Here is a 25,725-nt window from a genome sequence, read left to right as displayed (position 1 = left end):
CTCTTGTTGCAGAACACGGGCTCCACAGTGCACGTAGGCTTCAATCACTGGCGTATACAGGCTAAGCAGATGCAGGTCCCCAGCTCTAGAGCACAGGCTCAATAGCTGTGGCTCAAGGGCTTAGTTCCTCCGAAGCATGTGGGATCCTCCTGGCTCAGGGATCGAACCCGTGTCTCCTGCACTGGCAGGTGGATTCTTCACCACTGAGCTACCAGGGACGCTCAAAGCAGAACCATTTCATTCTTACACACCAAAGGATAAACTTGTGTATCCCCAGAGAACATAAACCCCACTTTGGGAACACTCACTTAATGTTCAAGCAATATTTCCGAATTTCACTCTGTTATCACAGCTGAAATGATTCCCCAAAGATACTCCAATCATCTAACTTTTTTTCTCCCCTCCCCTCCCTCCTACCGCCACCATCTAGACACTGGCAACAAGAGGACAAGAAAAGAGAAACAGCTTGGTAGAAATGTGCCTTTGCCTACACTTAAGCAACCTCTTTCCTTGTAATAAATCTGAGTGAGGCAAGAATAGGCCACCCTAGTGGTGGTAAAGACATTTCAAGTCACGTGCCAATTTTAGTTGGCTGGTAGCAACTGCCTGGAAAGCCCTACTGAGAGCACACCAAGGCCACATCCAGGGGAGTGAAGCAAGACCATCAACGACATGTCGTGCCTGGCAGCCACATTTCCACCTGCCACCATCACAGCAAAGAGACCTCAACCACTTCCTCCCGCTGCCCAGCTTGTCCTGCGCTTCATCACTTTTTCTACTTATGCTCCGCACTGTGACTCCAGTAAACTGGGCTTTGGGGCTAACTCCTCATAAGGAGGCATGCTAACTTAGAACCAAAGGGGACCCAACTGGTGAACTTTTAATGCAAAAGTGAGAGATCAAAATGGAGCGAGGTGCAACAAATTCATCCTCCCAAATATCTCTCCCATGTGGCAACCACTCTCGGGAATTTTTTTCTCTCCTGTGCAGTTATGAACTGCTACAGACCAGTGAAGAGAGGAGTCACAGTTTGGATGACACTCTGGTGGACGTGAAACTGTACATATTTTCCCTTCTTTTTTCTATCTTCCCTTTTCTACCCATCCTCAGGGCTTCCCGGGTGGCTCAGTGGTAAAGAATCCACCTGATAATGCAGGAGACATGGGTTCGATCCCTGGGTCGGGAAGATCCCCTGGAGGAGGAAATGACAACCTACTCCAGTAATCTTGCCTGGGAAATCCCAGGGACAGAGGAGCCTGGCAGGCTACAGTCCACGGGGCCGCAAAGAGTCGGACACAACTTTGCGACTCAACAACAATGAAAATCCATCCTCAAATTATCTATGACTAAAAAAGCGACATGGATCCAGATGGATATATACTGGATTCTGAATATATACTTTCATCTGGGGAAGACACGAGAGAGGAGTTAATATGTCTTTGAGGAGGTCACATTCAGTGGTGTTTTCTACTAATAAATGGGAAGGGGTGGGATTACTGCCACTAATACTCGGGTGTGATCACTACATACATAATTTAAAAAAAGAAAGCTGGGGGACTTCCCTGATGGTCCAGCAGTTAAGACTTCCCCTTCCAATGCACGGTGTGTGGGTTCCATCCCTGGTCAGGAAGCTAATATCCCACATGCCCCATGGTCAAAAAGAAAAACAAAAAAAAACCCCATAAAGTAGAAGCAATATTGTAACAAATTCCATAAAGACTATAAGGTACACCTCAAAAAAAAAAATCATAAGTACATAAACAGAGAAGTCAATGGCACCCCACTCCAGTACCCTTTCCTAGAGAATCCCATGGACGGAGGAGCCTGGTGGGCTGCAGTCCATGAGGTTGCTAAGAGTCGGACACGACTGAGCGACTTCCCTTTCACTTTTCACTTTCACCCATTGGAGAAGGAAATGGCAACCCACTCCAGTGTTCTTGCCTGGAGAATCCCAGGGACGGGGGAGCCTGGTGGGCTGCCGTCTATGGGGTCGCACAGAGTCGGACACGACTGAAGTGACTTAGCAGCGGCAGCAAGTACATAAAACGAAAGCTGGAGTAGCTGTACCATCAGGTTGCCGGCGGGGAGACGCACCTCAGAGGCAGCAGAACACAGTAGCGCACGATGACGCCCAGCACCCACACGGCGGTGAGCCGCGGACTGACGTACTGGAAGTTCACGTTGGTCCTCGTGAGGAGGTTCCACGACACTAGCTCCTCTGACGAGAACCTCTGGGTCACTTCGTCTTCCACAATGGCTTCCAACCCCTTCTTGGAGAAATAAAACACGTCAGACAGCTCAAAGTCCCTTCCTCGCAGACCAGACAGCCCTTTTTCCATGGGTGACTCGTCTCTTTGGATAATACCTTAAAAGAAAGCATCAGGACATGAGAAAACGCCATCGGACAGAAGAACAAGTGATCAAAAAGGCTACTTTACGCAGAAGACAAATGCATCTAATGGGTAACATGAAGCAGATTTCAGAAATAAAGGGTGAGCAACTGTAGCGAGAAAAGAGGTAAAATCAGAGTCTCCATGAAATGGCTTCTATTGGATGATTTCAGTTCATTACAGAGGAATCTTGTCCTCAGCAACCCTCATGCTTGCATTCATCCCTATGTATCATCAGCACAAGAACTCACAAACTCTCCCCCGAGTATACACCTAGATCGTGTAGAAACAAAGGTTTATATTTCCCCCAGTGAAAAACTATAAAGCCAGAAAGTAAGCAAAATGGCAAACGGTATTTTCCACAAATAGCAAAAGGCTGATGTTTTTAATTTGTAAAAATTATTTAATAAGAAAAACACAGGCTCCTAAAAAAAAAATAAGCAAAGTTCATGAACTGAATTCATACAAACAACATAAATAGTTAACAAATATTCAATGCCTTTTTTAGTCATCAAAGAATGTGAATCAGACACAGCGGCCTATTCACATGATCAAATCAGCAGCATCTTTGTTTAATGATAAAATTCAGACAGAAATGACACAGGTATTCTCATACTCAATTGTATGAGTATGGAACTGGATTATTTTCAGTGAATCATGTGAGAGAGGCACTGATGTCAGTTTGTCCTATGACTTTTGCCGTTTAACTCTGAACACTTGGTTTAAGGTAGTCAGTTAAGGAGCAATCTTGTCAAAATCTGTTTGGCATAAAGAAACTAAAAATAGTTTTGCCGATGACTATAATTCCAATTCTAGGAAACTGTCACAAGAAAATAATCAGAAATGCAGGCAAGAGTGTTTACTGTAGTATTTTTCATTATAATCGATCCAGATAACACAATATAGTGCATCTTTAAAAAAAAAACAAAAACAAAACTATAATGTTAAGTGAAAAAAGTCAAGATCTAAAACTCTGGTTTACTCAACTCTATGAAACGTATATACAGTAAAAATGTTAAGAAGAAAAAAATTAAGAGGTTACTCTGGGCTGTTAGGTTTTCCTCTTTATACTATTTATTGTATTTTCCATAAAGAAAATAATTCAAAGATTTTTCAAAGTAGCGTAAGTTTGACAAATTGAAAAATGACTAATACCACCCAGTTCTAACCATGTATTAATAATAATAAATGAGAAGATCATCGAAGAATAAAAAGTAGCTGCATACACAGTGACATGGCTATCCATCTGTCCCTATGGGGCGCATCACAAACAAATTTACATCCAAATTTAATTAGAAAAGTCAAGAATTAAGATGTTAAATTCCCTGAAAGAAGATTGCCTTTGATTTCCTCACTTTTCCATTTCCTAGGAAATCACTGAGGACAGTGGAGGGAGCTATGTTATCTACCTGCTGGAGAACTTGGATGTGTATCCAAAGAAGCAGCTATACTATACCCATTTTCTTTTTTCTGAAAGAGCTGCAGCATAATGGAGTAGAAAATAAAGAGGATGTGAAGTCCAAAGTCCAGTTCTATCAGGACCACCACCAGGTAGCTCTCTGTCCAGGTGTAACTGATAAGTCACCTAACTTGGCGTCCTTCTTTATAAAATGGGGATGGAGAGCAGTTGGGAAAGTGTTTAGTATCCTTACAAAGACTAAAGTTTTCTGATTTTACTTTTGGGGTTTGGGGTGGGTTTTCTTTCAGTTTTGCCCAAAGTAAAGCTAATACCTAACCACCTTAAGAATGAAAGCACTAAAGTAAGTTCTTGAATGATCATTAGATTATCTTGTTAGTTCAGTCCAAGTAGTTTAATCTTTCTTCATCTCTGCAAAGGGTTTAATCAGAATTAGAGAATAAACCAGCATTCTACTGAATTACCCTCATGTTCCGTAGGTACTGCAGTACCACTCACAGCAGGTTACTCTATCCAATATGGCCAATATTTAGCAGTACAAGAGTTTCATTATTTACCAATGTACAGATTTTTTTTTTTAAGTCTAGAGAGGAGAGATGACCAGTTACTTGGGAAATTGCTGAATGAAACACATTGGAGATAGCAGTGTGTGTATGCTTAGTCGCTCAGTCATTTCTGACTCTTTGTGACCCCACGGACTGTAACCCACCAGGCTCCTCTGTCCATGGGGATTCTCCAGGCAAGAATACTGAAACAGGCTGCCTTTTCCTTCTCCAGGGGATCTTCCAGATCCAGGGATTGAACCCAGGTCTCCGCACTGCAGGCAGATTCTTTGCCATCTGAGCCACCAGCCCCTCTAAAAATAAGCTTTTTCAGAGGACTTCCCAGGTAGTGCTAGTGGTAAAGAATTTGCCTGCCAATGCAGGAGACACAGGTTTGATACCTGGGCCAGGAAGATCTCACTGACAAGGAGCAACTAAGTCTTTATTGCACAACTATTCAGCTTGTGCTCTAGAGCCCAGGAGCTGCAACTACTGAGCCCACATGCAAACTACTAAAGCCTGCATGCCCTAGAGGCTGTGCTCCACAAGAGAAGCCACCGAAATGAGAAACCCACACACTGCACCTGGAGTGTAGGCCCCGCTCCTGCAACCAGAGAAAAGACTGCGCAGCAACAAAGAGCCAGCACAGCCAAAATTAAACAAGTAAATAAGTAATTTTTTAAATTAACTAAACATCTTAGATCATTTCCAAACATCAGAAAAAAACAGATAATTCAGAGTAATACATGAAAGGTGATTATTTTTAGAGTTTGCTTAATGCAAAACAATAGATACTGTATTATTTAAGGATACATACATGTATGGTGGCGGGGGGCTTCCCTGGTGGCTCAGCTGGTAAAGAATCCACCTGCAATGCAGGAGACCTGGGTTCGATCCCTGGGTTGGGAAGATCCCCCGGAGAAGGGAATGGCTACCCACTCCAGTATTCTGGTCTGGAGAATTCCATGGACTATATAGTCCATGGGGTCACAAAGAGTTGGACATGACTGAGCTACTTTCACTTCACTTCACTTCATTTCACATGTATAGGGGAATTATGAAAATATGCATAAAAATAATAAACATCAAATCAGAGTAGTAGTTTCAGGGGTTGGCAGGGCCATATAAATATGTATCAAACTAGCACAGATGTTTCAATATTGGGTTTTTATTGTCATTAAGGAAACCTCGCTATTGTTAATAAATTAATCCTGATCCTTCAGTGACCCACAATTCTTAAATTGATGAAACCCTGATTCTAGGAGTTATTTCCTTTTGTTTTACAAGTTAACTTCAAAAAAAGAAAGCCACAAACATTTGAACTTTGTCCTTATACCAAATGCTTCGGCCAACCCGACAAGGTTCATATTTTGGGATGAAGATAAAATTACAACAACTATCTCCATCTAATGCAAGAGATGAATTGCACAAGCTTCCTGTGCCCCATGCCTCGAGCAAGTCATTGGTACATAAATAATACCAGCTATGACAGGCCTGTTAAAAAAAATGGAGGCTTAAGTTAAAACCATCTCAAATATAATTAACTCTAAATTAGCTGAGTGAACCCTTGGAATAACTGCCCATTTATACGTCATGCTCGTTTTTCCATCTTGCAGCTGTAAAGTATGTTTTCTGGGTCAGTGATTACTACAGAAAATCAGGGTCTACTACACATCAGAAGTGGATATAACCAGCTTATGTAGAGAAACTAATCCTTAACCTACCAATGGGCTGTATTCCAAACGTCAGAAGCTCAGAGTTTAAAACACTCTCTCATGGAAACTTTGTGTGAATTAGTCTGTTTGAGCTGGAATCCTATACAAGGAAAGTCTACTTAACTCAAAATATACGTGACCACAGATCATGCAGTACCAGTACCATGAAATTGGTACTTGGAGTACTTTAGCCTCCAATACTTTGGCCACGTGATGCGAAGAACCGACTCACTGAAAAAGACTGATGCTGGGAGAGACTGAAGGCAGGAGGAGAAGGGGACAACAGAGGATGAGATGGTTGGATGGCATCACAGACTCAATGGACATGAGTTTGAGCAAGCTCCAGGAGTTGATGATGGACAGGGAAGCCTGATGTGCTGCAGTCCATGGGGTCACAAAGAGTAGGATACAACTGAGCAATGAACTGAACTGAACCATGAAATAGAAATTTCCTTTAGCACTATTTCCACAAGAAATTTAAAAATTTAGTTTGGAATTAACAAAAAGAAAAAATTCCTCATCCTGTAGGGACTTAGAGAGGGCAACAGGAGGACTTTCTGGGACATGGGTAATGTTCCACTTCTTGATTTAAATGAGAGGTTCATGGATACATTTACTTTGGGAAATATAATCAAGTTGTACAGTTATAATTTTGCACCATTGTCTATGTATATTATGCTTCAATTTTTCAAGAAAAATCATACTTGAGACCTGCTGCACAGTATGGCCTATGGTTAACAATACTGTATTGTACACTTTAAATTTTGTTAATAAGGTAGATCTTATGTTGAGTGTTTCCACAACTATGAGAAAAAAGGAATCGATGGAGACAGTATCTGTTAATCCTCTATTTTCATGATTTATCTATTACAGGACTAAGTAAATACTACTTCCCTTTAAAAAAAAGTTTACTCTGTGTGTGTGTGTGTGTGTGTGTGTGTGTGTGGTGTGTGTGTGTGGTGTGTGTGTGTGTGTGTGTGTGTGTGTGTATTCAGTCATTCAGCCATGTCTGACTCTTTGTGAGCCAAGCCCACCAGGCTCCTCTATCTACGGGATTTTCCTGGCAACAATACAGGAGTGGGTTGCCATTCCCTCCTGGCAACAAGGTTGTTTTTCTGCTATGAGGAGCTCCTCTGAAGGGCTCTGGTCTCAGCAAGGAAGCCGGTCCTACATTCTTCCCTCCCCTGCCCCAGTATCCTTTCTGATCCATAAATGCAATCTGCTTGATTAAAGAGACCAAGGTAAAGTAGCTGTAAAAATTAACTATATGCCGTTGGGTTTTGGAGAGTGGGGTGAGTCAGAGCTGCTGGGATTAAAGAGCAGAAATATTCAGTGCCAAGCTCCGGTGAGATAAGACCCATGTTTAGTCACTTAGGCGTAGTTCAAGGTCCTGATGCAATGCTAGCAGGCCAAGGCCAAGGATTCCTTAAGAGACCACTGAGCTCTGTCCTCATGCGTCTCCAGTTCATTAATCATCACAGATATTAACACACTAACCAGTTCACCAACTACGCAGTCACACAACTGCACAGGTTTCTAGTCCACTTTTTGTCACCTTTTTTCAAAACAATTTACCTGTAATACAACAAGGCTAACCTTGAGACATACCATGTGCAAAAAATTCCCTGGGCTGTTAGTCAAAATACAATTTCCGGCACATAATTTATCTGATTTGACTCTGCTTTTTCATAGCAAATTCTTTGTGTTCCTGATGACAACTGCTTTCCTTCTTAACTAACTTTTAAAATCCAGCTTACTGTTATCAACTTAGTATAATAATGGTACCTCGATTATATTTTTTTAAAGTTAAGTTTTTGAGGTGCATGCATACTAAGGTACTTAGAGGTAAAATGACATAGTATCTAGATTAGTTTTAAAATACTTCTGTAAAAAAAGATTAAAATACTTCTATAGAAGGACATTCACTAAGGTGAGAATATGGTGGTTTTGATTGCTTATCTGTATTCTCTGATTTTCTACATTGCTTACATATTGCATTTCTAGTTAAACTTTAAATGAAAAAACACTTCCACAAAGGAAAAACTGAAAAAAAAAATCATAGATGAAACAAATCCTTGTTGAATTTGGGTGATGGGTATAATGGGATTAATTGTACTATTCTCTTTACTTTTTAAAAATGAATACTATATATATATTTTTTAATGTGTCTAAAAACTCATTTGAAAAGTCAATTTAGCTGGGAATCAATTTCCTCATCTAAATCAAAAGCACTCATTCATTTGTTCATTCAGTCATTACAGAGAGTGTGCCAGGCCACTCTATATACATATACAGAACTAACATATACAGAAAGGAGAGGGAAAAAAAAATTGAACTAACTCAGTAGTTCACAAGCTTGGCTGCACATTAGACTATCTTTGGTTTCTATATAAATACAGATATGAATACGTGCTCAGTCACTTCAGTCATGTCCAACTCTTTGTGACCTATGGACTGTAGCCCGCCTGGCTCCTCTGTCCATGGGATTCTCCAGGCAAGAATACTGGAGTGGGCTGCCATACCCTCCTCCAGAAAAATACAGACACAAGGGGCCAATCCCAAATCTAATAAACTAATTTTTTGGACTTCCTTGGCGGTCCAATGCAGGGGGCACAGGTTTGATCCCTGGTCAGGGAACTAGGACCCGACATGCCATGTGGTAAGGCCAAAAAAAAAAAAAATAAAATAACTATCTTTTAAAAAATATATAGGAATAGAGGAAAAATTATGAGGAAAGACATCAAAATATTAGGTCTTTTCTGAGTAACAGGATTTCATGTGGGGGATTTTTTTTAATTTTCTTATTTATACATTTGCCATGTCTAATTTTTCAATTAAGCATATGGATCATTTTACATGGGCTTCCCAGGTGGCTCAGTGGTAAAGAATCTGCCTGACAATGCAGGTTCGATCTCTGGGTAGAGTAGATCACGCCAGGGTGGAGGAAATGGCAACCCACTCCAATATTCTTGCTTAGAGAATCCCATGGACAGAGGTTCCTGGCAGGCTACAGTCCATAGGGTCACAGAGTCAGACACGACTGAGCAACTCAGCACACACATCATTTTACATAGTGAGAGAAAAGTACTTAAAGTGCCATTTTTAATAAAATGCTGTTTTTAAAAAAAACCAAAATGAGATATATACTACTACTTACCCACCACAATGGCTATAATTTTAAAAGCCCAAAATACCAAGCACTCAAGAGGTTATGGAACTCAGGCCCAGCTCTGAGAGTGCACAACCATCTTGGAATATCACTTAGCAGTTTTCAACAGTTAAAACACACTTGCTTACCCTATGACCTAGCAATCTTGCTACAAGGTGTGTATAAAAAAAAAAAAGTAAATATGTTCACAACAATGGTCATAGCAGCTTTATTCCTAATGGCTAAAAACTGTAAAATACCCAAATGTCAATTAACACAATAATAGGTAAGCAAATTAGTATATATTTGTATGCAAAGAAATGTGTGTGTGCAAAGTCGCTTCAGTCATGTCTGACTCTTTGTGAACCTATGGGCTGTAGCCTGCCAGGCTCCTGTGTCCATGGGACTCTTCAGGCAAGAATACTGGAGTGGGCTGCTGTGCCCCGCTCCAGGGGATCTTCCCGACCCAGGGATGGAGCCAGCGTCTCTAAAATCTCCTGCATTTGCATTTGACTGTGCTTGACAGGTGGGTTCTTTACCATGGGCCACGTGGGAAGCCCCATATAAAGAAATAGTCCACAGCAATTTAAAAAAAAAAAAAAAACCCACTGCTTCATGCCATGACAAGGAGAAATTGCACAAACATTATGCTGGGTGAGAAAACTGATACAAAACAGCCCGAACTGTATGATTCCATTTATGTGAATTTCAATAAATGGGAAAAACTAAATGATGATGACAGAAAGCAAGAGAGGTTACAGCAGGGACTGAGGGATGAGTGATGTCTCCTATAGAGGGGCCTGCAAGAATCTTGAGATGATGAATACAATCTTTGGTTGAATCTGGGGGGTAGTCACATTGGTTTACATGTAAAAATTCATCTTGTTGAACAGCTGATATTTGTACAGCTTAACGTACCCTAATTATGCCTCAGGGTGTTTTTTTTTAAGAGTCTTCATTCACACGGACTTCTCTGGTGGTCCAGCAGTTAAGACTCCACGCTCCCAACTCAGGGGACAAGGTTCGATCCCTGGTCAAGGAATTAAGATCCCACATGCTGTATGGTACATGGTGTGGCCAAAAAAAAAAAGGTCTCCACAGCTTTCAGCTTTTAGCCTCTCAATTAGAGGCTCTAGCCAATCACACCTACACTTCCCATGGATATTTTTGTCTTCTTTCCTGAACTAAAAGACAGCTAACATTTATTGAGCACTTCTTGATGCCAGACTGTGTGCTAAACCCTTGACACGTACACTGACGGAATCCCCATAATCCTGGGAGGTACTGTCTATTATCTCCATTTTGCAGATGAGGAAATTAAGACTCAGAGTGATTAACTTGCCCAGGGCCATGGGGAGAAAGAGGAATAGAACCAGGATTTAAAACCGAAGCTTGTGACTCTGAAACCAAATGTTCCCTCATATCCTAGGTTTCCAAATTCCATGTTACTCTGTCCAACACTCGATCTTTCACAAACCTCAAAGACATAATTAAGATCTTCCCCCATCAACTCCACATCAGCCTAGTTTTTCCTTGCTAAACAGAAGCCCTACTCAAGTAGTAGTTCTTCCTAATATCTCTTCTGCCTCTGAAGGAAGAAATGGAACTTCAGTATGGGAAAATCTATAAGTGGCCTCCATCTGCCAGTAATCTGGACACACACTTGTCACTAACTGAACGAGGCTCAATCATCTTTCCCAGGAAGCCAGAACTCAAGTCACTGTTTTGTTGTTGCTTTTTTTAACAGGGGCAGGAATCTTTACAGACTGGAGCACATCTGTTTAGGTCTTCCCACTACAAGCCCAACAAAGAACAGCCCTCGGGCAGTGGTCTATTTAATACTCCCTCGGTTTATAGTTTGGCCAGACTCAGGTTCTCTCAGGAGGCTGTTCTGTCCAGTTTATGACTCAGCACACAGATGTCCTCCCTGTATCTTTCCTCTTCAAGTCTTCTCTGAGGCAGAGGCAGCTGCCCCATGTATCTTGCAGATTAGTCAAGGTTTAGAAAGGATAATCATCCTTAATGCTTACTGCTGTCGCTAAGGTATATTCTAAAATTGTCTACATCTGTTATATTAACAGAGATACAGTAACATGTACTGTCACCCAGCCAAGTTTTGGAGAAAACAGCTTCTATCGCTTTTGGTCCCAATAAATAACCTGCTACATCCTCAGCCATGACTGTACAATGAATTCAAGGTCTCTGAGCCAAAGACAGATGGACCGTGCCATTAACAAGGGTAAGCCTCAGTTTCCTCACCTGCACAGACCCTTCGAAGCATCTAATTTTGAGTATTATTTTTCTTAAAGAGAGTCTCCAAACTGTCTAAGAGTCAGGCCCCCACAAAACCTGGACTGGCCTTCACCTCTGAATCACATTATTATTTTGTTGCTACAAGCGACAAATCTATGTTAACACACTTACTCTACAACCTAAAACGGTTGTGCATGCTCAGTCGCTTCAGTCAGGTCTGAGTCTGTGACCCCGTAGACTGTAGCCTGCCAGGCTCCTCTGTCTACGGGATTTTCCCAGCAAGAAAACTGGAGTAGGTTGCCATGTCCTCCTCCAGGGGATTTTCCCAACCCAGGGATCGAACCCACCATCTCCTGCATTACAGGTGGAGTTTTTGCTGCTGAGCCACCAGGGAAGCCCCCTAAAATGGTTTAGAAGAAGAAATACTTAGGATTGAGAAAACCACATTATTACCAATTAGTATTAGAACACTGAGATTTCATACACATTAACATCTTTCTCTTATTTTCACCTATGATTGATATTTTATCTATCTGATGGTCAAATGAACAATGTACTTGTAAGAGGAGCTGCCATTTGCTCGGTCATTTGGATGCTGTTTTAAGGTCTGAAGTTTCCGTCTTCTTGGAAACGGAGAGATTGGTGAAGATAAAAAGCAAAAATGTGAAAACAATGCAAACTGAAAACAAAATCACTACGCAGAGGTTTTACAAGTGTCCCTGCTTTAGAACTAGATTCATGTGTACCATAAAACAGAACCATAAAAAGAAAACGGGGCAAGGAATTTCCTGGTGGTCCAGTGGTCAGGACTTGGCACTTTCACAGCCAAGCACCTGGGTTCAATCCCTGGTGGGGGATCTAAGATTCCACACAGATACTTCAAGCTGCACGGTCAAAAACAAAAGGGGGTGGAAAAAATCAGAACTATCATGAAGCTATCACTATCATATACATGATATGCGCTAAAAATAAGTGCTGACTTAGCACTTCTTCTGGTTTCCTAAGCGCTACTCTATCACGATGGCCTGGTTTTTTAAAAAGCATTAGAGTTATGAAATTATGCACCTCTAGTAACATTTCCCCAGTTGGCACATTTAAGAGTTACATTCAACTTTTTTTTTTTTTTTTTACATAAAAAGGGTAAAGTTTACTTTAAATACCTATATATCCCATCAGTTAATCCAAGCAAGAAAATAAGGACAGGGGAGAAAGTCACATAAGTATGAAATAAGAATTTACAAAGATGAAATTAGAAACTAGAGAAGCCTGCACATGGAAACAAGAAGCCTTGAACCACAACTAAAGAAGCCCCTGTGTGATGCAAATAGAGAAAGCCTACACGCAGCAATGAAAACCCAACACAACCAAAAAAGAGAAAAATATATATATAAACAGAAAGTATAAAAGGAATAAGAACTTTGCACAAAGTCCTGACAAATTTAATAAAAAGCTGAGCAAAAGTGTTGGCTTTCTAACTAAAAAAAAAATTACTAATTCTGACACCAAGAGATGAATGCTCTAAAGAGAACCCATTTGCACAAATGAAATAATATGGGAGTAAATAAATGTTATCAGTCCCAGACCCAAACTGTTTTTACAAGGAATTCTACCAAACCTTTAAATCTGAGAAGAAAGGGGACGAAGGGAAAGAAGGGAAGGAGGGGGGGAAAGTAAGTTGGTAGGTAATACATTAACCTCAAGTATAAGGATCAATTGCAAAAGGTCCTAACTTCAATTTTGGCAGACAGTTTCTGGCACATCATGGTCAAGCAATGTTTAGTCCATAAACTCAAAGATGACTCAGATATTATGCTATTAATGTAATTTACCAAAATAGGCCTAAGGGGGGGAAATGTATATTCATCACCAAACATGCTGAAAAAACATCAAAACTTCAACATTTGTTCTTGACTTACAAAACGAGCATCAAGACGTGTTTACCATAAGATGGAAAACTAGATCAAGCCCAACCTGATGCTTACTGGGAAGACACTGGAGGCCTGTCTCCTGTAGGAATGACAGCTAACAGCACTGCTAGTCAACTCGGAACTGAAGCAGCAGCCAGAACAATTAGACCAGGGAAAGAAAGGAAGCATAAACTGGAAGAGAGGGACTTTGCTGGCAGTCCAGTGGTTAAGACTCCAGACTCCCACTGCAGGGGGCATGGGTCTGATCCCCAGTCGGAGAACTAAGATCCAACATGCTGTGTGATGCAATCAAAAAAAAAAAAAGAAAGAAAGAAAGAAAGAAAATAAACTGGAAAAGAAATAAAATACAGACTAAAGTTGAATAATAGGTGGCAAATCTATCACTATTTGACAATAAAATAACTGCATACCTGGGGGAAAAAAACAAGGAAATATGAAAATCTACATACAGTAGGAAAATTCTTATTTGAGTATATCCTGCCTTTACTAAAATCAAACGTTTTCCAATATACAAACAACAACCAGTCAGAAGATACGATGGAAGACGATGCTCCATTTATAATATCAGCTAGAATTATAAACTTAAGAAGAAATGTACACTATCTAAGGAAAACTTTCAAACACCTCTGGACGATACAAAAAAAAAAAAAAAAAAAAAAACACCTAAACAAATGGAAAGATGTAATATCCCTGGAGAGGAAGACTCAACACTGATAATTTCAAACCACCCTCAGCAAATTTACAAATTTAACACAATGCCAATAAAAACAGATGTTGTATTTCCTCTTGATCACAGACAAGCTAAATCTCAAGATCATACGGGTCAAAAGTAAGAATTATCAAGACAGTTTTCTGTAAGGAAAAGTGACCAAACAGCAATCCCTGCTGCTGCTGCTGCTAAGTCGCTTCAGTCGTGTCTGACTCTGCGCGATCCCATAGATGGCAGCCCACCAGGCTCCCCCGTCCCTGGGATTCTCCAGGCAAGAACACTGGAGTGGGGTGCCATTTCCTTCTCCAATGGGTGAAAGTGAAGTTACTCAGTCGTGTCCAACTCTTAGCGACCCCATGGACTGCAGCCCACCAGGCTCCTCCGTCCATGGGATTCTCCAGGCAAGAGTACTGGAGTGGGGTGCCATTTCCTTCTCCCTACCAGATACTAAAACAATCTGTTAAAATGTCAATAATTAAAGCAACATCCCCGTGCAAGAGAAGACAAGTAAATGTTACAGAACAGAAAGTTCAGAAATAGATCCAAAAATATACTAGAACACAGGAAACTATGAAGGATGCACTGAAAACCAGTTGGGTAGAGATGGCAACAGGGAGTTGGCAACATCTGGATAGTCATCTGGACAAACAGACCAGAATAAATGAATCAAAGATTTAAGTTTTTTTAAAGCCATAAAAGTAATCCAAAAAAAAAAAAAAAAATTAGGTAATTCCCTTAGGACTTGGCAGAGGGAAAAATCTTTCTACCAAAAAACTCAAAATTCAGACGCTATAAAAAGAAAAACTGATAAGTTTGACTACATAAAGATGAAAAATATTTGTAAAGTAAGATACATGATAAGCAAAGGACAAAACACGAACTGCAACTGAAAGCAGTACTTTTATCTCCGCAGAGACAAAAGCTAACCACTTGAATGCATGAGAAGATCCTACATGTCAAGGTGAGACAGAAATCAAGAGAAATAGAAAAGTGGCCCCCAAAAAAGAAAAATGACCAGAGATGGGAGTAGATGGTTCCCAGAAAAACAAATACAAATGGCCCTTAAAAACATGAAACAAGTACCAAATCACACTCTCTATAAAAGAAATGCAAATTAGGACTAAAGGGTTTCAGGACTTCCCTAGTGGTCTAGCGGCTAAGACAGCCCTCCCAGTGCAGGGGCCCTGGTTGGATCCCTGGTCAAGGAACTAGATCCCACATGCCTCAACTAAACGTCTTCCAGGCTGCAACAAAGATCGAAGATGAGCGGGCTGCAACTAAGACTCCTTGCAGTCAGTCAGATAAATTAATTAATTAAAACTAAGGGGGAAAAAAGTATCAGTGGGCACAGAAATACAGAGAGAAAATAAAAAGTCAGAACTCCCTCTCCTCTGAATTTCCACTCTCTCTGCTCCTATTCTCTTCCCTGGTGAATCCTCATTTGGTTCATTTATCTCTTCCTGCTCCTTTTCCATTTTTTCTTTTTTCTCTAGCCTCAATAAAATGTCTTTCACTAAGTGAGTTCACTCAGTCCACCATTTCAACTTCCACCCTCTGCAAATAACTCCCAAACGTGTAACTCTAGTCCTGACTTCTTCCCCAATGCTCACATTTTATAATATATGGCTGCCCTCCACCTCTACCCAGCCTCATGGCTCTGGTTCAAAGCTCCTTTACCTGCCAGAATGGCTTTCCATCTACCACCATCCTTTCTCCACTTCCCCCACCCTCTTCCTGTCTAGCCTCACTTCCACAAAGCTACCAGATTTGTCCTGAATTTAATTAAATAATCTCCTGGCCTGGCATTCAAGATCTTTCAGAAATGAAACATCCAATCTCGATTCTTTCCACCTCCAACTCATCTTCCCTCATCCTAGCTCCAGCCAGGCTAGGTCCCTAGTTCTTAGGCCCCTAATACCTCTTAGACTCTCCTACACTTCTGCCTTTGCTTACAGTTTCTTCCACCTGATACTCTTTTTTCCCACAATCACTCAAAATTCGTCACAACAGCAGAACTCCATTTTCCCCTTTTCATTTTCCTTGAGCCCATAAACCACCAGCCGCACTCATTATATGGTACAGGAGTTGTTTTAACTGATTATCTGCAAAGACAAGGCGGGGAAAGATTATGTTTCATCAAACTTACAAAATATCACTTATAAGTTTCTAAATCTAAATCAGTTTAGTAGTTCAGTTCAGTCACTCAGTCATGTCTGACTCTTTGCGACCCCATGGACTGCAGCATGCCAGGCTTCCCTGTCCTTCACCAACTCCTGGAGCCTGCTCAAACTCATGTCAATCGAGTCAGTGATGCCATCCAACTGTCTCATCCTCTGTCATCCCCTTCTCTTCCTGCCTTCAATCTTTCCCAGCATCAGAGTCTTTTCCAATGAGTCAATTCTTCGCATCAGGTGTCCAAAGTATTAGAATTTCAACTTCAGCATTTAAATCAGGCTTTTCCTACAACTAAATCAGGCTTATACTAAAAGATACAATGGATGGATTGCCCTGTGAAGATGATGGGGACTTCCCTGGTGGTTAAGAATCCTCCTGCCAATGCAGGGGACACAAGTTCGATCCCTGATCCGGGAATATCCCACATGCTGCAACTAAGCCCACGCGGTGCAACTAAGCCCACGTGCCATAACTAATAAGCCTGCGTTCTAGAGCCCATGAGTCGCAACTACTGAAGCTGATGTGCCTAGAGCCCGTGCTCCACAACAGAAGAAGCCACCGCAATCAGAAGCTCATGTACTGCAACTACAGAGTAGCCCCCGTCATCACCACAACTAGAGAAAGCTGACGCACAGCAACAAAGACCCAGCACAACCATAAATAAATAATTTAAAAAAAAAAAAGATGAGGGTGAAATGGCAAAGCAATGTCCTGCCTTAAAAAAAAAAAAAGATGTCAGTTCTGTTTGTTGATTACAAAATGTCTGTTTTTCTCTTGCACAGGTACTCTGAGACACAAGCTTCCCTACTAATTAGGGATCTTGGGCACAGGCTCGTTGAGAGGGTCATCAGAGGCTAAGCTGAGAACTGCTGCACTGGGATTTCACAATGCCTGCTGGCGTCACACACTCAATAACTGTTGCAAAGGGCCATGTGGGTTGCCACTGACTGGCAAGAAAACTCAATGCGGGAACATGGGAGTCACTGAAAATGGGGAGATTCATTTTTTCAAGTAAATCTGTGCAAATGCTGTGGCAGAAGCAGGAAGAGAAAGGAAGGGGATTCAAGTCTGCATGAAACACTAACAGATACCAACGTAATAAAAAGTTTACCAAATTTGGGGGCAAAAATCAACAACACCAAGCCTCTGCAAAGACTTGGAGTACTTTACATAGTCTACCAAGCAGGTGCACACCATAAATCACACATAGCCAACATCTGCACTGTCTATCCAATCTTAATCTCCTTTCTTTCTCCCTTTTAAGGGATGGTCTCTGGAATTCATTATCAATTTCCACTTTGCTTAAATCAAGAGACCACTGGTTACAAAGGGATATCTGAAATCACCATCTTCAACAATCTTTTCTCTTAGAACTTGAAGAAAGGGGTCATTTGCTATGTATTTGCACTGTCTCCAAAGTACAGCAAGTGCCCTACATAACCTTCAACTTGTGAACTTTCAAACATGAACACGTGTTTGCAGGTCCATTCACATAAGTTAGTTCTATCTGAGGAGATACAGGACCCAAACATAGAACAGTACAGGAAGAAAACAGCAGTGTTCAGAATGCAATCCAGTGCCACCGGGTCATCCAGGAGAAGAAAAAAAATAGCTACTACCCAGACGGGAAAAAAGCGGACACAGTGACAGATTTTATTTTCTGGGGCTCCAAAATCACTGCAGACGGTAACCGTAGCCACGAAATTAGAAGATGCTTGCTCCCTGGAAGAAAAGCTATGACAAGCCTAGACAGTGTATTAAAGAGCAGAGACATCATTTTGCCGACAAAGGTCCGTATAGTCAAAGCTATAGTTTTTCAAGTAGTCATATACAGATGTGAGAGTTGGACCATAAAGAAGGCTGAGTGGTGACAAAGACATCATCACTTAGTGATGTCTCCAGGGTCACAGGAAGATTAACATGGTCCTGGACTGGCCAAAAAGTTCATTTGGGTTTTTCTGTAACAGTGTATGGAAAAACCCAAATGAACTTTCTGCCAACCCAACAGAACGCATTTGTTGACTCTGTTATTTGGGATTAAGATAGAAGCAAAAGTTCTGCTGCAATAAATGTTCTATTTTCCTGATTTCCACATGGTTCATATATCTATGATAGAGTAATTTGCCATTTTCATTGTGAGTAATTTTCTATTAGTGTCTCGGTTATCAAGACTAAAAGTATTAAGCCAGAAGTACTGGAAATGTACTTGCAGCCTCTTGAGAAACGTGAATGAGAAAACCTACCATCATTTCCATCATTATATCCCTCAGTAGTTCAGAAACGTACAAAATAGCCAATACTGACTATAAAATGGGAGGATTTTAGCCCCATATATATAATCGTGGAATGAATTATATATTTATACCCATTTCAAGGCATCAATGGGGTAGAAGTAAGGACACTGTAATCAGCTGTCAATTGACACTGCAGAGAAACCAACAGGCATAGTTTCATTTTAACAACTAACATTTTAACATCTCATTCAATACACTGTCGACTCATATTTTGACTGACACACATTATTCATTGCTGTGGACATAACTAATCAGATTAAACAAGAAATTCTACAACACAAAAGTGTCCATAAAACTTTATCATCAAATGGACCATTAATTCAATTAAAATGTCAGTCTTAGGGTTTGGCATTTATGTACAGTAGCTTTAATCATAATGTGGAATAGTCTGAAAAGAGTCATTTCTTTAACATTTCTGTTGATGTCTTGAGATTGAAATGTTATGAGTTTCCTAGGAAGTGACAAAGCCAACACCCAGGAGAGGAGTTTCCATTTGTGCAAGAGTCACCTCAACCTTCAAAGGGAGAATCAGAGACGCTGACCAGACAGGCTGGTAAGGAAGGCATGGATTAGGGTAGGGAGTGGTGGCAAGGGGTTCTGAGTAGGAAAGACAAACTGAGATTCCTTTCCAGGCTGCCTTTGACTAGTGACGTGATCTGAAGCAAGTTACTTGAGCTTCTGCATCTATAGTTTTCTCATCCATAAAAGGAGGATTAAGAAAATGTTGTTTAGTTGCTAAGTCGTGTCTGACTCTTTTGAGACCTCATGGACTGTAGCCCGCCAGGCTCTTCTGTCCATGGGATTATCCGAGCCAGAATACTAGAGTGGGTTGCCATTTCCTTCTCCAGAGGATCTTCCAGACCCAGGGATCGATTCCACGTCTTCTGCCTTGCAAGGTGGGTTCTTTTTACCACTGAACCACATGGGAAGCCCTAACAAGACATTATCTTGACATAAACAATGTAAATAAAGTTTGCACAATGGAGTCAGTGTTTAACAAAGAGTGGTGATTATCATTATTATTGATAGGTTCTCATCTATAAGACAGAAACAGAATGGAAAAGCTTTGGCGTTTTGATCAGTGTTTTCTCTGTGGTATAGGGTGCCCAGAAGGGGTGCTTGGGTGGGGAGGCTGGTTTTAGGAACGCTTCTAAAATAATAAGCTACATTTTAAATTTGATGAGTCCCCAATGAGATGTCCACCGCTCCCAGAAGTAAAGAGAACTCTAAATAAACAGGAGACGTGCTCTTGAGTTGACTGTTTTATCATCTGATCCTACATTCTTTTCCCTCTCAAAGAATCCTTGAGTCTTCGTTTACACCCAGCTTTTTCAAATCTCATAATTCTGAAATGCAGATACCCTCTTCTAAACAACTGAGGGAATTGGCATGAAGAGAGCAAAATCATCAACAAGACTTCCAGCAGCTGATGATTTGTTGTTGTTTAGTCACTAAGTTGTTTCTGACTATTTTTTGACCCGATGGACTATAGCCTGCCAGGTACTTCTGTCCGTGGGATTTCCCAGGCAAGAATACTGGAATGGGTTGCCACTTCCTCCACCAGGGGATCATTCCAACCCAGGGAAGATCCTTTGTGTCAAACCTGTGTCTCCGGCATTGGCAGATTCTTTACCACTGAGCCACCCGGAAAACGTAGTCCAACTCTGTGATTCCATGGACTGCAGCCTGCTAGGCTCCTCTGTCCATGGGATTTCCCAGGCAAGGACACTGGAGTGGGTTGCCATTAGATTAAAATCTGCTTAGATTAGGTACTTTTTTTTTTTTATGGCTGATTCTTACTGATGTATGCCAGAAAACAAGAAAATTCTGTAAAGCAATTATCCTTCATTTAAAAAATAAATAAATTTTTTAAAAATAAATTAAAAAAAACCCTAATTTCACAGAAAATAGGGACAGGGCACAGGGCAAGTCATCCACTCTGTTACAGCTATATGAAAAGGAAAACAATCTTGAAAAATAATAGAGTATGTTTTATGGGCTAAAACATACTGGAAAAACTGGTTTCTTAGGCTAGGAGCCTTCCTCTCTGTGGCTCAAATTGCTCTTTTTCCACCCATCCCTCACCGCGCAGTTAAGACCATTAGTCTGCTCTGACGTCTTCTCTTTCCTGCCAGAACCACTCCATCCTGCTTACTCACTGTTGGCCAGAATTACATGCATAGTCATCTGTGTTCAGAGGTAAGTGAGTAAAGATTCCTCTAAAAGAGGAAGTCTATTTTCATCGGAAGACGAGGTGAACTTTGAAGGAAGATTCCCTCCACTCGTCTCTCCCTCTCCTTGAAGAACCTGCCGCCTCCTCTCCCACCATCCAGTGACCCCACTAACCCTGTGGTTTTCATGCCTTACCTCGAGCTCCATCTCCCCCCAAACCAGTCGCCACAAACTGGAGAAATCAAGTTCTGCTCCTTCGAGGGGCTACTGGTTAGAAAACTAAATAAATTATTTCAATGAGAGTGGGTACCAATAGGTTAACATATTATTCACTAAGAGAAGTGGAAGGCGGGGTGGGGGAGAAAGGGAGGATTTTGCCCCCAGGGGGACAGTGGGCAATATCCGGGTTGTCACATTAACAATGTGTTACTGTCACAGAGACCCGGAACCATATGCAGGACCGCTCCCTGTAACAAGCAACGATTCAGCTTCAGAGAGGGCAGAGCCTTCATCTGGGGCTTCCCTGATGGCTCTGTTGGTAAAGAATCTGCCCACAATGCAGGAGACCCTGGTTCGATTCCTGGGTCGGGAAGATCCCCTGGAGGAAGAAATGGCCACCCACTCCAGTACTCTTGCCTGGAGAATCCCATGGACGGAGGAGCCTGGTGGGCAGTACTCCATGGGGTCACGACGAGTCGGACACGACTGAGCGACTGAACACCAGCAAACTGTCAGTAGTACTAAGGTTGTGAAACTCAGCTCTAACTCAGCTACTAGCGCCTCTGTTCCACTGGTTTAAGCTTAAATCCCAGGCACAGGGCATACTGACTAGAGGTGAATTTTGGAGCCTGAATCCTTCAGTCACACCCCTGAGATAAGTTTCTGTTTTCTATTCACATGAAACTAGTTCCATTCATCAGACTACAGACTCTAGCTGAATGACTGTTGATATTAATAACCTATTTGATTGGTTTTCTTAACATTTATGTTTAAAATACAAGTTTAACCAAAACATACGAGTTCAACAAAGAAAAGAAACCCACTGGCCTATCTGCTTCAGCTATTTTTTAAAGAAAAAATTATAGGTACAGTTAAAGCCCACCTCTCCATCTGACCTTCCTTCTAGCTGATGTATCATTTCCATAAGTATTTTATTACTAATCGACATACATCTACATAAATAAATAGTTTAAGGTACTTAAACTTATATCTGTTTAAGGTATTCAATTTTAAATGAATATTATTATACTGTACATTTATTTTCTCCCAACGTTGTTTGAGATTTGTCTATTTTGTTTTCTTCATGTAAACCCAGTTAATTCATTTTGATTGCCATACAGTATAAATAAAGCAGCTTACATAATCTTCCCTCCTCAGGAGTAAGTGGGTCACCTCCACATTTCCACGTTTCTATGCACTCATAATATGCCTCCTAACACATACATGCTGAGTTTGGATAGTTTCGCTATCACAGGAATCGAGGAGTTAATGGGTAATAAGTAGGTCTTCAACTTTGCTGCTGCTACTAAGTTGCTTCAGTCATGTCCAACTCTGTGCGACCCCACAGACGGCAGCCCACCAGGCTCCCCCATCCCTGGGATTCTCCAGGCAAGAACACTGGAGTGGGTTGCCATTTGCCAAATTGTCCTCCAAAGTGTCGCTAAACTAAGTTGTCATTATAGCTCAGCAGTAAAGAATCCCACGTGCCTTGTGGTATGGCAAGAAGAAAAAAAAAATTGAGGTGAAATTTATCTAACACCAAATTCACTATTTTCAAGTGTCTAGTTCAGTGATATTTAACTCATTCACAGTGTGCAGCTGCCCCTCTATCTGGTTCCAGAACATTTTCATTCCCACCAAGGGAGACTTGAACCCGTGAAGCAGTCACTCCTTACCCCCCACCCTACCCCCTGACTGTATTCTGTGTCTGTGGATTCATCTCTCCTGGTTGATTTATATAAATGGAATTACAGGGCTTCCCAGGTGGCTCAGTGGTAAAGAATCCACCTGCCAGGCAGGAGATCCCGGGTTCAATCCCTGGGTCAGGAAGATCCCCTTGAGAACGAAATGGCAACCCACTCCAGTATTCTTGCCTGGGAAATCCTATGGATAGAGGAGCCTGGTGGGTTACAGTCCACGGGGTCACATAGAGTTGGACACAACTGAGCAATAAAATAGCAACAACAACTACTAATAATAATAGTGTTGTACTGGTATCAATATGGTTAGTCAGTTCTCACAAAAGAATTCCAACTGTGAATGAAATTAGTGGGAGACATTAGTCAGGCTGAATTCTCCTTGAACAGGTCCATCAGAAGCTTCACCACATTATTTTGTCCTTTGTGTATGTTTGGGAGAAGGGAGAGGTGGAGTTGGGGTGCTGAGGGGCAAGAGATGTCGGAGAGAAGAAAAATTTAGCCCAGGGGCTTAATTAACGGTAAGCCACGTGACCCCAAATCCTTGCTGGAACAGAGCAAGGTGGAGGGCCGGAGGAGGCAAGTGTGTTTCCCCACTGACGATAATGCTGAGTCAGGCCAGCAACACGCGCACCAGAGAACAAGGCCAGCAACACATACGAGGGAACACCAGCAGGTGTGAGCCACAGCCTCTACATGTACTGTTTGTGACTCTCCCCAGGTAAGGGCAACTGCAGGCCCTTAATTCCTGCCTGTCAACATTCAGTTGCTAATCATCACGGTATCCTAGCACCACAAGGCAATTACAGTGGAATTTATCTTGAGTCACGAAAATGACATAATTAATGACATTCATTTCAGTGACAATCACAGTTTCTGACAGTCTAAATCCTGGAAATCAGATACCCAAAGAAAGAGGCGAGTGGCTTCTTATAGTCCAAAGGTCCCTGCCACTATTTACAACAGAGTAAAATAAGTTGTTGAAAATCACGTTCCAGGGTTCCAAGGAGATGCATGTGTCCTATGGCTACAGCACAGCTGATGCAAAGAAACCAAGACTCTTTTCTTATTTTACCTTCCAGCACATCGGCTCTCAGGGCAGAAAAACTAGGTTAGAGGGCAACTCTGTACTCTCCGCTTAAGATGAATGCTTCCTTTATAACATAGTTACTTGAAGGGAGGAGAAAATTTACATTCACCACTGTTTTAACACTAACCCTAACCTAGAAGAGGAATGTACAATGATAGAGCTTCTTAAAGGGCCTCTTCATGATTATATTTAAAGCTCAATGAGTTAAGACAGTGTTTTAATAAAAGTCGTAGTAGAGTACAGTCAAGGACGGCAATGAAGTATTTAAGCACAAAGATAACACTTCCCAAAGTTCAGCTTTCAATCAGCTTATTCAATAAAGGCACAGAAAAAATATTGGGGTGGCCAAAAAGTTCATTTGTGTTTTTCCATAAGCCGGTACAGAAAACCCGAAAGAAGTTTTGTGGCCAACCCAATACAGTACAAGAGGGGTTTAAATGGAGAGGGAGACTTGAAAAGTGTTTCCAAAAATGCGTTTCACCAAGTAAGAGCGGCAGAGAGAATTTTGGGATGCAGAAAATAAATATAACTCTCATCCCTGTTTAGCTCATCTCTTCCTCTCGGTTCCCCAAACCTTTCATCAGCACCACATCATTCGGACATCTCAAAATCATACCCGCACCCCAGGGCTGTGGCCTGCCAGTGACCCTTGCCTAAACTCTGCCCGGCTCAACCCTGACTTGTGCTCTAGTTGGCTGTGGGACAGAGACAGGATGCTCCAAAGGCAGGAGATTGCACCAGCCAGACACACAAGTGCTCAAGGTTTCATCACCCTCTGCCTCTGTCTAAGGACTGTGACACTACCTCCCAGCTGACTCCAAGCACCAGAATGTATCCACAGGGGACACACCCTGCCACCAGGCGACCCAAGCAGGACATAAGTCAGGAGGAGAGGGGCGTACCAAGCACAGTTGTGGGATTAACAGAGATGAAAGCAGCACATGGCAGAGCCTACATGAGATCTCAGGTCATCCTCTGCTTATGCAGCTATTTTAGCATTTCTTGCAGTGGGCTGTCGGATGCCCGTCTCCCCACAGGAACCGTGTCTTAATCACCTATGGATCCACTGTCAACCTCACTGGCAACAAATGCTTGGTCTCTGCAATAGTCAATTCCTAACTGCACAAGCTGAAAAGGAAGAGCAGCCACTCTGAAGGAAACAGGATAAATTTTGTAGACATCGAAAGTGTTTGATGACATCAAAAGAGTCAAAAGATAACTCTCAACCATTGCGATGTGTATTTTCCCCTCCTGCTCACTCCCACTGTCTCCTGGAGGTACCCAGGAAAAGGCAAAGATCAAAGTCAGAAAAGAAAAGAGCATGACAAAAATAAATAAATCCAAGTGGAAATATTCATTCCCGTTAGGCTGAAAAAACTAAAACAGGGAGTTCCCTGGCGGCCCAGGGGTTGAAAATCTGCCTTCCAACGCAGGGGACTCGGGTTTGACACCCTGGCCCGGGAACTAAGACCTCACACGCCTTGGGACAACTAAGCCTGTGTGCCTCAACTAGACAGGCCTAAGTGCTACAATAAGGCCAAAAACAAATAATTTTTACAAAACTAAAACAATGCTGCAAACACCCTTACCTAGTGACTTTAATCTTCTTAACTACCAAATTGAAACACTTTGTGCTCTTTTAAATTCATGGCCCAAGATATGGGCCGCCACCACCCCAATCTATAGGGTCCCAGAGAATTTAATCTAAGGTCAACAACAGCCCAAAGTCTCACCAAGTGCAACAAAATATTAGCAATAAAGTTTCTTCTTTCCTTAAATCACAGGACACACATTTAAAGAGAACCCAGAAAAAAAAGTTAGTAGGTCGTATCGTGCCGTTTAGTCGCTATCAGAGAGGGTATCCGGCAATAAAAAGAGGATCAAGTATAGCCGGAAATACCCAATCTTGGTAAAAATGTTATCGGTGCTAATCCTTTGGTGTTTACATAGACAACACAAAGCTCACTAGTTGCTTC

At 41.7% G+C, this 25,725-nt stretch overlaps 1 protein-coding gene across 1 annotated transcript in view; it reads right to left on the bottom strand.

Annotated features, from left to right (window-relative positions):
* The window catches only part of GPAT3 (glycerol-3-phosphate acyltransferase 3), a 64,604-nt gene that overhangs the window by 27,401 nt on the left and 11,478 nt on the right, over window positions 1-25,725 (bottom strand). The window contains exon 4 of the mRNA XM_052641732.1: window positions 2,095-2,365. Coding sequence (XP_052497692.1) covers window positions 2,095-2,365 — 271 coding nt within the window. The remainder of the gene's footprint in view (window positions 1-2,094; window positions 2,366-25,725) is intronic.

Source organism: Budorcas taxicolor, chromosome 6 (assembly GCF_023091745.1).
Source record: "Budorcas taxicolor isolate Tak-1 chromosome 6, Takin1.1, whole genome shotgun sequence".
NCBI classification, from domain to species: Eukaryota; Metazoa; Chordata; class Mammalia; order Artiodactyla; family Bovidae; genus Budorcas; species Budorcas taxicolor.
Note: the sequence above shows the minus strand (reverse complement) of the source record. Positions and strands in the feature narration are given on the sequence as shown.